At 37.7% G+C, this 12,985-nt stretch overlaps 1 protein-coding gene across 9 annotated transcripts in view; it reads left to right on the top strand.

Annotated features, from left to right (window-relative positions):
* FAM126B (family with sequence similarity 126 member B) overlaps nt 1-12,862 on the top strand; it is a 57,148-nt gene extending 44,286 nt beyond the window's left edge. For 4 of the 9 annotated variants that reach the window (XM_030485630.1, XM_030485633.1, XM_030485632.1 and 1 more), the window contains 2 exons: nt 165-332; nt 5,000-12,135. In XM_030485630.1, the coding sequence (XP_030341490.1) occupies nt 165-332; nt 5,000-5,604 (773 nt within the window). In that variant the 3' untranslated portion in view covers nt 5,605-12,135. Of the gene's footprint in view, nt 1-164; nt 333-4,999 lie in introns of all 9 variants that reach the window. The other 5 variants (XM_030485638.1, XM_030485634.1, XM_030485636.1 and 2 more) reach the window with 5 other exon arrangements.
* Nucleotides 12,863-12,985: the final 123 nt, after the last annotated feature.

The following is a 12,985-nucleotide window of genomic DNA, read 5'->3' as shown; positions in this document are numbered from 1 at the left end:
ATAGCCCACCTGTCCCTTTCTGTGGATGTTCTCACAACTTCTAACTAAGCATGGGAGGTGTTTTGTTTGTTCCTTGTCCACATAAATCTTCTATTTTCCCTGCCTGGGTTGGAACACCAAGAAAGGAATAGAAAAGCACTAAAATGTTATATGTTGAATCCCAGATGGCTTTGACTTCTCAAACGAGGCTGACTCAAGCATACCTGGCTCACCGATCCAACACGGCTCCACAGACGTAGGGATCAAACGTGAGCAAGAGGGGGAGGTGCTGATGCGCAGGACCCCTGAGCATGGCTTCCCGGAGCCCACCTTGGCAGCAGCCACAACAGAGGGTAGGACAGAGATGAGGAGGCAGAAGTCAGTGAGGCAGTTGCTGGAGGAGGATCCTGGCTCCCTATCCCCAAGCAGAACTTCTTTCCATTCTAGTGTGTGTTTCCGCTATCCCAGGGTGTATTAGCTTCTCTTTGCAATACACGCATCCCCTATATACCTAACATCAGGTCAGGTACTATCTTTTGTTATCACGTGGGCTCGCCTGGGGCTTGCATCTGTGTGGCGAAAGACTGCTTGGCATGGCAAAAAAAAAGATGGGTAATAACCAAGAGCTTTGGGATTGCTTGGAAACTTTGTATTACTGAGCATGTTTAATATTTCAGAGGGAAAAAATGCACCAGATGAACATGAATCTAGTCCTGAAAAATAGTATAGAGTATAAATGGATTTGGCTACAACTTAGTTATGGTAGTGTCTTGTTAATCTGCAATTCTTAAATTTCCAAGAATGAAGCTTCCTGTTCCAGTTGAAAGTCAAGCCTATCTGAGACAGATATACAACTGCTGATGTTTTTACTTGCCAGTCATCCTTTAATTGAAAATTCATATATGTACATGAATGAGCTGGCCGCTCTAAAGGCAAGTGCCAAAAAAGTGCTTGTGTTTTCAAGAAGAAATCAGGTTGTCATATTTCTAAAAACTTTACAAACAATTACTGCTTTCTTTCTCAATCATGCCGGCAACACAAATGCTGTAGGACTTCATATGTCTGCTCTGCAGTCGAGAATAGCACATAGAGTAGCTGGCAGAAATTTATTTTTCTTGAGTTCATCTATTCATTTTCTTATCTTTACTCCATAAAAGATGTGGGTTTGAGTACTGGATTTGAATCATGATTTCTCCTCAGAGATGAGAAATAATTTCTTTTAAATTAAACTAAACATATTTTCAAGTGTTCTCCTATCTTAGGTCTTCTTTTCTATCTGAACATTCCTTTGTTATTTGCAGCCTCTATAAGCATATCGTTTGATCATAAATGAGATTTATGTGCACATTTAGATATGACTTACATAGGTTTCAGATTTATTCTTCTGGAAACAATCATCTGGAGAATTGGGAGATTTCATGTAGGGTTATCACAGAATCCTTTCCCTTAGAGTTGCTATCAAACAATAATTAAGACATCGTGCTTCTGTAGAAGAGAGTTGCATAAGAGTGTTTAGTGCAAATTTATAATCCACTCCTTGGTGCATAGCTAATTTGAGCATGCTCAGTAAATGAGTCCTGTCTTCTCCTAAACTCACTTGCTCAGTTGGTCTTCATCCATTTTACTAAACTTTGCATGTGCATGCCCTGAAGGATATGGAGAAGTCTTCAGCTGCAGAGAACCTTCTGGGAGAGGCAGGAAGTGGGAAAGAAGTTGATAAAGATGTGGCCTTCCAGACATCTATGTGATTTGGCATGTTGGATAAGCATCATTCCACATACTTTACTTCAGTAGAAGTGGATCGAATGCCCTTCTGTAACACTAGCAGTGTCTAATTACATGCTTGGGAGAACTGAGTTCTGCCAGTTGATGGCATCTGGGAGAAGGCCAATGAATGAAGTTCAGTTTTATTATCAGTGTAGAACTGTGTGTTTACATATAGTGGTCTATTATTTTACTGATGCTGATTTCACAGAAAATATCAGCTAGCAAATTTCCTCTCATAAATGTCATTTTGATATCAAACAATATAATGAGAGACTAATCATTTCTCATGACTTTTTAGCCTTCATGTTATGGGAAGGATAAACAGTAAAAGTTAGTTTAAAAAGCTGTATAAAACCCTTCTTCAGGTCGGTGTTTTGGCTCAATAAATAGAAAAAGGCAGAAGATATCAAGAATGGCTCAATAATGCCTTACAAGGTATTCTGCTTCTGGGTGGTAGCAGCTTTGGTTATGTGCACTATTTTGGATCAGTGGAGAATGCTATATCTACATCTACAGGATTAATTATGTGCAGGCATCAATAAAGAATTATTTGGGGACAGACTCTGATGAGGAACAGTGAGAATCCTGAATCACACTGTAGTGCAATTGATATGATTTATGTCAGGTTGCACTGTCTCTCTTGTGGCCTTACTGTAGAAGAGTGCTTGGGAAACATAGGTTTTTAGTTTTTGTTTTCTTTTTTAATTGTCTTATCGGTCTATTGGGGAGGGGGGAAGAGGAAGAAGAGGAAAATTTATTACTTCGTCCTGTTTTTCCCCTCCTAACAGAGTAAGTAAGGACTCAAACTTTTTTTTTATTGTTTCTGAGGGCAGTTTTTAGAGGAAAAATAACATGTATTGGGAAAAGAGTATGTGTTTGCTGAATTACTTCAGTCCCACTGAGAGCTTCTGTAGGTATGTGGACCTGACTAGACAGAAATTCTCTTGCATGTTGTCTTCTCTACCTTCTTCATATTTGAGCACTGCTGAGCTGCTTGGGCCTCTGTGTAGTTGCAGCATCCAAAAGCTTGCAACAGCCCCTCTCAGTCATGTTTTTAAATTCTGTGGATAAATGCCACTTTTTTCAGTGTGACTATTCTGCTTCACTGTCCCTGAATAGGATTGTCTGGTTTAGCATCCTGTTAGTCAGCAACATTTTAACGTAAACTTTGAGGATGACTTATGTTCTTGTAATAATAAAACCTTAGCCATATTGTCTGGAGATATCTTTTGGGCTTGAGAGGGGACTTCAGCTGCTGCTATTGCTGCCTGTAACCAAACATGCTTTCATCCGGCTTTGCATGAAAGGAAACATAAATGTTGGTTTACTGGAAAGTGCTCTTGCTTTCAGTATGTTCCAATTCTGTCATATATTTATTAGCATTTTTGATTATGTTTGGGAAGGTTGGGGTGGGGGATGGAGATGTGGGGGATTATGAATAAAATATATCACTGTCTAATGTAAGAAAATATGTCTCAATGAGAAGATGAAGGCCTAGTTTGACCAAATGGGTGGGCAGGAGGGGGGGAAGTGTACATGGTTTACATACAGTTACAGGAAGTTAAAGCAAGTAACACACCTTCATTTTAATAATAGTCCTTGAAACCTGAGAAGCTTCCTTTTCTAAGGCTAAAGGCTTTACCAAGGAAGGAAGACTGCAGTAACATGAACTACATTACTTTTCTGCTACTGGGAGGCTAATGAGCCCAACAACTATATAAAAACTACATCATAAGCTCACATTGCATCGTTCTGAGAGAGGCCTGAGAATGGTCTGATTGGAGACAGTTAAACGTCTTTTGTAAGCTTCTTTTGTTTCCTGAAAGGAAGTAAGTTAGTTTAAAACAAGATAAAGTTGTAAACTGTAAAGTTGTAACTGTAAAGTTATCTTGATTTACACTCTAGAATGTGAAGTCGGATCAGGCTATGCTCCTGCTACACAGAGGCAGCAATAACAGTGAAAGCTTTGTGCCTGTGTTGCTTGCCATAATGTAAAATATTTCTTAGCGCTCTGCTAACAATCATTGTGAAAGCATGAGCTTCCACTCAAATGTTAGAATCTCTTACATCCTTGCCACCACTTTTTCCCTATTCCACAAAACAGGTTTAAACATGTTTGATTGGTGGCAAGCTGAGTTGAACAAATTGCCAGTAGAGCAGTACAGCAGCTTTAGCTGGGACAGATCCATAGGCTTTGCAGATTTCTTGCAAATAATCAGGCTCCATAGCTTTTTATAAAGGAAAGCAAAATTCTTGTAGCCTGAATGTCTCCTGTTTTGCTAACATGGTTAAACTTTATGGCTTTTTTTCACTAAAATGAGATATATGGAGCAAAAGCTCAAACTCCATTTCCAGTTGTGAAATTTGAATGCTGTTCCGTTTTCTACTGAAACAATAACTCTTCCTGTGAGTACTTGGAGCTTATTGGAGCTTAGAAAAAGGATTGGAATAAGATTTAAAAAAAAAAAAAAAGAGAAGAAAAAGTTGCTCTAATCATATTACAGGCCTGAAAACAAGGATTTAAGAAAGAAGTTTGCCAGGCCTTATTTTTTTTCTTTGAGATACCAGTCAAAACCACAGTGCCTCTTCTACAGCATGAAATGTTTCAGAGATTAAATTTCTCTTAATACAATGGTTGGTTGTTGGGGTGTTTTTCCCTCTGGAAAATCCAGATGCTGAGACAAAAGCAAATATGGTAGAAGCATCTTGATAGGATTGCTGGAAATGAAGGGAGGATTGAGCTGTGGAGGAGGGAGAACTAGGAATTAGGTTAATCTCCAACAGAAAGTATAGTCACATTATTTAATACACCAGCTACAGACAACAGAAGCCTTGTGAATGTGGTTGCTGGCCTAAGAAGGAACCTAATTTTTTTAATTTTTTTGCTTTTAAACACATGCAGGAGGGGAATAGGCACCAGTGTCTGTACACAGAACTAAAACACATTAGCCAAATGGGGCCTAATTCTTGTTTCTAGACAAAGTTCAGGAGATACTCCGAGAAAAGTGATGTAGAGGAAAGGCAAATCAAGCTCAGGGAGTACTTCCTGATAGATTCCCTTATGATGCTAAATATGACAGGAAGATTATTGGCTGCGAATCAGAAAATGGTTAAGCAAGTGGAAACCAGGTGGATTAGCAAATGAGGTTTGTTTGGACATTCTGTGCGCATCTTTGCCTTTATGTAACTTGAATGCTTACTCTTTGTTCTGATTGTTTTGGGATTTTTTTGGTTGTTCTTTTTTTCTTAATAGATACTGAAGGTGTAAATGGAAGAGAGGAATCTGTGAACCTTAATGACGCTGATGAAGGATTTTCATCAGGAGCTTCACTCAGCAGCCAGCCAGTTGGGACCAAACCTCTATCATCTGTATCCCAGAAGGGCAGCTTAAGGAAAACAGCAAGTGGCCATTCTGCTAAGGATAAAGAAACCTCTTCTGCAGCAAAATCCAATGAGAGCCCTCGAGATCCAGTAGCTTGGAAGCAGTACATGCACCAATCCACTGACCTTGGTGCAGATATAATTGAGATGACACCTACGAAGAAACACCTCAGCCTGCCTGCTGGGCAAGTGGTGCCAAAAGCTAACAGTTTGAGCCTGATCAGGACCGCCAGTGCTTCCTCCAGTAAATCATTTGACTATGTGAATGGCAGTCAAGCAGGCTCCAGTGTTGGAGCTGTTACAGAGGGTGTTACCAATCTAGCAGCTGGCAACACCAATCGGTTTTCAACTATCAGCCTACAGGAGGACCGACTAGGCCAAGCTGGGGAAGGTAAAGATCTCCTTCCCCCAGGAGCTCCCCTAACCAAGCAGTCTCGATCTCCAAGTTTCAATATGCAGCTGATATCCCAGGTGTAACTTTGACTCCCTTCATGAGGACTCCCTCTTTCCCCTTAATCCCCAGGCAAGTTCATCCTTAGGCAAAACATGAACCATCATCCCGCAGTGTGAAAATACTGACTGTTGTGATCTTGTTTGATTGGTTTAGCTATCATACTGTATTACTGAAACAGCAATAATTCTTCCCTCACCTTCATCCTCCCCCCCCACCTTGTAAACATGGTTGTGAAGCAGTATATAATGTACTGTATGCCTTTTTCCATGCCTTCCTTTCTCCTTGGGTGATGTGCAATCCATCGTAGGCTGATCAGTCCCATTTCAACACTGTGAGACTGGAGACACCGGCGGAAATGGTGAATGTGATCCCTATGAGATGATGCTTTGGCTTTGTTAAGAAATAGAAACGGGTTTGTTTTCTCAGTCTACAGTACTGCAAAGACTACTGGATCATGACTTTTCTTTCTCAGAACCAGGAGTGCCTCAGAGATTCTAGTGTGACTTTGGACCTCTCTGAGTCTGTGCAATCAATTCTGGGGAGGGGATTGTCATTGCTGCTCCTGGCTGCCTACAGCACTTTTTTCATTAAAGTGAGGGTAGTTGTTTCTTGCCTGCCCCAGTCTCTCATCCCAGAAGCTTTTGATGTTCAGCAACTGAGACATGCATATTAACAAGCTGTTTCCCTCAGAGAGAGGATTCTAACTAGATAATGTAGGTTACAATGCACTTCTAATGGCGTTGTAGCCATTTGTAATGTTACATGTCTTCCTCTCCAGGACACAGGGTCATTCTGCATACAGACTAAAATTTAGACAACACCATGCTGTTAAATCAATTTGGTTTGTAAGTGGGAAGGAAACACACTTTTCCCAGGAACTAATGGCTAGCTCTGCTCCATTTTTTTTGTTGTTGTTCTTGTGAGGTGCTGATCACTGAATTGAAAGGTGTATTCGGGTAAAGAGTATTTCTCAGGCTGCTTTCTATGGTATCATGGCTGTTGGATACCCCTGCCCCCTCACAGCTGCTTTCTCAGTGTCCCTGAATTCAGTCATGGACTCATTTGAAGAATCCTGCAGTCCAGACAGACCATACTCTTAAGGGGCTGTCTCAGGGATAGAGACAATAGTTTGCTAGAAATACTGAAGCTTCAATGTGAAATGCTTTTCTAGGAACACCGTTTGTGCAAAGGGGTACTGACAGTCATTTTTCCCCCAGAAGGATCACGCTTCATTGCCTTGGTATATATAATCCATTGAGGTTTTTTAACTTATTGGAGTGGATTGGCCCTACTCTAGAAAATTTAGAAGTCATGCCACTCAGCCAAGCCTTGAATGTATATGACTGGTGTATGGGCACTGGCTGGCACTTATGGTAAAGAACACTGCTTAGAAGCACATTTGTGGTTACACAGGAGAATGTTTGTTATTCTCTCTCCATCTCTATCTTCTTTTTTTTTTTCATTACTAGAGAGAAAAGGGAAAAGTTCATCCTCTACGCTTTAGTCATGTATGATATCCTGGAAGTTTACAAATTGTTAACCCGCACGAAAGAGTTATGATCTTTACATGGGCACTTTGGTTTCACTGTCACTGTGAAGGGTAAACAGAAGCAGTTATAAATAGCAGGCTATCTTTGATAGTCTTTGAGAAATTCAGGACAATGATATGATGTTGCATTGGTGGTGGTTGGTTTTAGGTTTGGGTGGTTTCTTGCTTTCGAATTTCTTCCAAAGAGAATTTTTTTTTCAAATTTACATTAAAATTCGTTTAAATATTTGAAGGGGGTTTTTTTGTGGTTTGGCAAGTCACTTTAGTAGTCTAGTCTTTGTATCTTACGTTCATATAGTGAATTAAATGGCATCTTGACATGCAGAAATTCATTTAAAAAGTAAAGAGAATTATCATCAGAAAGAAATCTTACAATTTCTAAATTAATTTTTAAGGACCACCACAGATGGAATGAAGGCAGAATTGAGAGAAAATGTCAAAAGCTATATATGGTTAAACTGTTCTTTGTTTTATAAAGTTTTGCAAGTGGAGACAGTTGGTAAGTCATGGCTGTACAAGGTTTATATTTTGTAAAGACTATCATAAAGGAAATTCTATTGAAGAGTTATCACTGTAGATTAAAAAGGACCAAATAATTTGCTTAAGTCTTAGAAGGAAAGGTCAAGAGCGTCAGCTAATTTTTTAATAATTATTTTAGTATTTTAAAGCGTAGAGCTGTTCATTAGCAAGGTTCTCTATCTACATTTGCTATTAAAAGCATTCCTTCAGAAGTTTTAGACACTTTAAAAAATTGGCATCTGGCCAAATTTTACAACTTGTTAAAAATATTCTTGTTTCTGGGATCCCACACTATTAACCTGTTTCAGGAAAGTGAGACAACTCAGTGACTTCAGCTAGGGAAGTCAAACGTACGTGCATAAATTCAAATTGCTCAAAACTTCAGTCAAACTACCTTTTAAGATATTTTTACAGTTCTCATTTTGATGATGTGCCTTTTGTTATCATTTCATCCGTCGTATTTTGGTTTGTTCTTCTGTATATAAACCTATCCCATATAGGGTTTTTTAAAGAGTTCAAATTTATCCCTGTGTAAAAAAAATTTTTCTTATGTGCTGATGTGCTACATCTAGAACTTCTGAAAATTACCCTTTTAGTGCAATGATTCAGTTGTGGGAGCTTGTTTTGTCATTTTCAGACAAGTGCTGTTCAAAATCTATCTTGGAAAATTACTCATCACTAGTATCTACAAACCAGCTGTAGTAACAGGCTTTGCTAGTGCTGTGTATCATGTTTATCGTTAGTGCTTCTAGATTTGTCTCAAACTGTGCCAAGGTGCATTAAGATCGAGGCGAAACTTTACATGCTGAAGTTCAGTACACTTCAAAGTACTGTGGCAGAAATAAAATGAGAAATGTCTGGGATATGGGTTGAGGGAGTAATCTACTGGCTTTCCGATTACATATGCTAAGTACTAAACAGAGTACAAAACATACTTAAATTTTCTGACAGCTGTGACAAATATTTAGACTTAAATCTCTATCCTGAATTCACTCTGCTGTGTCTTGTATTAGAACATTTGGTACTTGACATGAGGCACTAGATTTAGATTTCTGCAGCATTTCAGTGCAACTGCAGCATTAATAAAAGCTTAGAAAGCAGAACAATATGATTTTCCCCTATGTATGTGCACATGCATGCACATACATGTAATTCTTAGGTGAGGAAGTGTAGGTACTATAATTTGATGTGTATATACATTTAAGTAGGGATAAATGAATTATTCTTTGATACACTTTTTACCACATCATATTATGCTGCCATTTTGCAACATATTTTTGTTGGGCTTTATAATTTTAAGAAATACAAAATGTTGGGATTGATAACTCCAGCTTGATTATTGTTTTCAGGGGCTTATTGTGAGCAGCTTTTTGGATGAATAATGCACCATGTTTTCATCCTGGAGGCAGCGAAGCGATGAAGTAAAAATGCCTGTTAAAATGAATGTTGCAAGATGACAGTTTAAATTGCTGTATTATGCTTTTAGTTTTCATTTGGAGACTTTGTATGTCACTGTCCATTTTAAATGCAGATTTCTTTTAACACCCTTTCTGATGTGAATTTGGAGTTTTTTAACAGCATACATCATTGGGTAATGCTGAACATCATGCTGCAGCCAGTAAGCATTAGATCTAGTATTTGTAGTTTGCAAGTGTGTTGGTCTTAAACGCTACATTTCCAACATACTCCTGCTAGCTTTAACATGATTAAAATTATCTGTTTTAACATCAAAATAGTGAGAAAAATTGTTTTCTGACAAAGTATTTGTTTGCACTACTTACGAATACTGGAGTTTACTGGGACAGGGTTTTTTCTCACCATGTGAGGTTTACTTGTGTGTGGGTAGGTACATACATTTGTCACGTGTTGACAATCAATTGCCTCAACTGTGTGTATACTGTATGTAAATATGAACATATTTTTCAAGATTAAAGGGGAAACCTGCATATTAATGGTGGTAAAGCTACTCTGTAGTAAGGTGACCCCAACTCTACCCCCTTTTTTGTCTCCAGATGCTGTGTGATTTGTTTTACTTCTTTAATGAAGATTATTAGTGTTCTTGGAAAATTTTAGCTCCAGGGAAATTTTCCTCAATATTTAATGTATAACATGTTCAGAGAATTATATTTTGAAAAAAATAATTTTGAAATAGATAATTCTATGCTATGGCTGTATTTTAACCTAAGAGTTTAAACTTGTCCTATTTGATTGTGAACCAATGGCTCTCTCTTTTAAGTGTTCAGCATTTTAACTTCGGTCACAAACCAGAATTTTTTGTTTATCTTGGCTTACAAATTTTAATTCATTTGAGGATTAAGTGAGAACCAAGAATAACTTTTTGAGTAAAATCATAAAAATCAAGAAGACTAGGTGCTGTACTTATAATCCTGGAGGAGGTGTGGAAAATATAATGGAACATGTTTGAATGAAATGTATGTACTGCACACAAAACAAAAAGATGGTTCTGATGTTAGTAAATTTAATAATCTCATTCTTAAATTCTGCAATTCTCTCATTGCCAAAGATATTGCTACCTTGGCATATTCAATATAGCATTAAAGACGTTAGCTAGGTCTCATTTGTAACAACTGTTTACATCATAGGAATAGTTTGCATCAGTTTGCATTTGCTCCTTTTTATTTATTTGTTTATTTAAATTTCTTGTTTAGGATAATTGCAGGACAAAGTTGCAAAATATCACTTCTTTCCAAGCATGGTAAGCAAAGAAGCCAGATCCTCTGTACTTGCATTGCATTTTTTGTTTTATATAAGATTGTTAAATATTTTATATTTTCTTCAGTATTTTGAATGCTCTATGTTTCTAGCATATGGGCCTTAATCTCTTCATTATTTTTTAGTTTGTTTTCTCACTGGCACTCAGATAAACTTCGCTGCGGAAAGCTTTTCTGTAGGTGATTCAGGGTGACAGATCATGACATGGGTGTTTTGTTTGTGAATACATGTTATCAGTCTGTCAAAATTTGCATGTTGTGACCAGCTGAAGAACCAAAATACTCACCTGCCTCTCATACAGTAGTGGAAAGTGATGGAGAGGTCTGAGCAACTTGGCTTTTCAGTGGTTCCTGAAAACGAGCAGTGAGTGGATTTTGCAAGACTGATATGTATGAGGATTTCTACATAGTCATGATGAAATTTTATTTAAAATAAAAGTAATCTTGGAACAACATTTTGAAACATAACAGCTAGCTATTTCAGTTAACTTGCCTAGTAAGTTTGGTGAGTGTCAAGGCCTGTGACATTAAAATTTCAGAAGCAAGCTGTCTTAGGGGTACCTTACAGCTTCTAGAAATGGATTTAGTAAAAATCTGTCCCATATTATTTGTCTGTATTTAAGATTTAATGGAAAAAAAATATTTTTATTGCTGCCATTCTTTTATTTAGTTTTCTCTAGGCTACCCTCCTCCCCTGATTTTTTTATTTTATTTTTTTTCCTTGCTGTGTTTATGAGATTTTACCAAAAGTAGTAGCTGAGGGACCAAATGAATTTAAAATGGGTCCATAACTTAGCCCTCCTATCATAAAGAATTACTAAGCTATTTCTGTGAGGAGCTGTTGGTGGGAACAGATGTATAGTAAACCTTTGTGTCTGTACAGTAAAACCTTGCCCTATATTTTAGCTTGTGCATGATGAGCAGTGATGAGATCAAGTTTTATTAACCAATTACTTGGTTGTGAGCTCCCAGTGTTTTACAGTTGATAAGATGTAAGCAATTTAGAGTGGAATATCTTTGCATTCTGATAGAACTCTTTAAAGCAATTTAAATTTCGACTCTTGACAAGATGATTAATCACTCATTACAATGTAATAGAGAATTCACACAGGTTTGTGGTTTCAGAGGGTAAAATGGTTGGGGGAGATTTGTCATGGAAATTTCCTTACAAATTGCTAGGGGATCCTGTGTGTTTGAGTCCTCGTCCTCCCCAGAACTGATCACAAACCAGAAAAAACAGGCTGAATGAAGCAACCTTTTACCTTTTGTTCTAAAATAAAGATGGCTTGGGAGTGACAGAAATACTGGCTGTTGGCACTGTTCTTTCTGTTTAGGCAGTTGTTGTTGTTGTGCTAGACTTTCATGCCAATACTTTATGAAAAATGCAAATAGTAAAAACTTTGTGGCTTCAAGTATACAGTAGATGTGAGTTAACAATCACTCAGGATAAACCAACATGTCAAAGTATTAATAGATTCCTAGTACTGGGGTGTGTCTGTGTGTTTCTGTGTGTCAGTGTTCAGTGATTCCTTTGAAAAAGGCTTCTTATTGTTTTCTTGCAGACAGTGAATACTTTTGGGTTGGATATTACGAGCTGGTTATTCATGGAAAAATACCGTATGATTAAATAAAGTTGAGCCATGTAACATTTTTTTCCATATTGAAGATTCCAGGAGAAAGCTAATAAAGATTTTTAATAATTAAATCACTCTTAATAGGTTTTAGATTTACTATGGTAGCTTTCATTTGCTATAAAAAAAAATAACCCCAACAACTAAATTGAGGTACCCCATGCTGCATTTTTTTAGATTTGTAATTCCTGTACTTTGCAATGAATCTTTTGATCTGTTTTCATCCTTGTAAGAATACAGGATACGCCGTCAATTTTACTAGCAAAAAGAAAAACATTCTGCAAGGGTTAAAAGATTATTTTCTTACTTTTTTCTGTCACACCAGGTTTGTTTCTCCTAACTAAGGTTTCTGAGGATTTTTACTACTTTAGCATTATGTAATCTTATCTCTGTCATAGAAGGAGCGTAAGCAGCAAGTAGCCCACTTCTTGTGGCAGAGAGGTTGGGCGAACAGCCGTGGATTAGTGGTGGGAGTTCCTCTTCGCCAGGACAGCCCTGCGTGCTGGTACGACCCCCAGACGTTCAAGATTCGGTACTGGTGAAGGACTAAACCAAACGGGTTTCTAATAAACCGTGACCTCTGCTGTATGATGTCCTTTAACCTGGGACCAGGGAAAAAATCTTCATTCTTGGACCTGAAGATGGCACGTATCGAAGATCATGTTATTGGTGCATGTAAGCCATTATCTTAACTGTCTTACTGAGCTGGTTAATGCTGTTGACTTGTTGAAATGTGAAATGTAGTTACTATTGACTTTGTAAATACCTGCCAGAGATGAAATATAATTATTTTAAATCGTTGTAAATAGAGATGTATAAAACTTGACACAATCTGCAATGCAGAAAAAAATTATTATATATATATAAATATATAAAGATGTTAAATAAATATTGTGCCGTTTCTGAACAGAAATGGAGACTTTGTGAATTGTGGGGGGGGTTTATGTGGTGGTTGGTTGGTTTTGTGGGGGTT

Source organism: Strigops habroptila, chromosome 5 (assembly GCF_004027225.2).
Source record: "Strigops habroptila isolate Jane chromosome 5, bStrHab1.2.pri, whole genome shotgun sequence".
In the NCBI taxonomy this organism is placed as follows: Eukaryota; Metazoa; Chordata; class Aves; order Psittaciformes; family Psittacidae; genus Strigops; species Strigops habroptila.
This window is presented reverse-complemented; position numbering and strand designations above follow the sequence as displayed.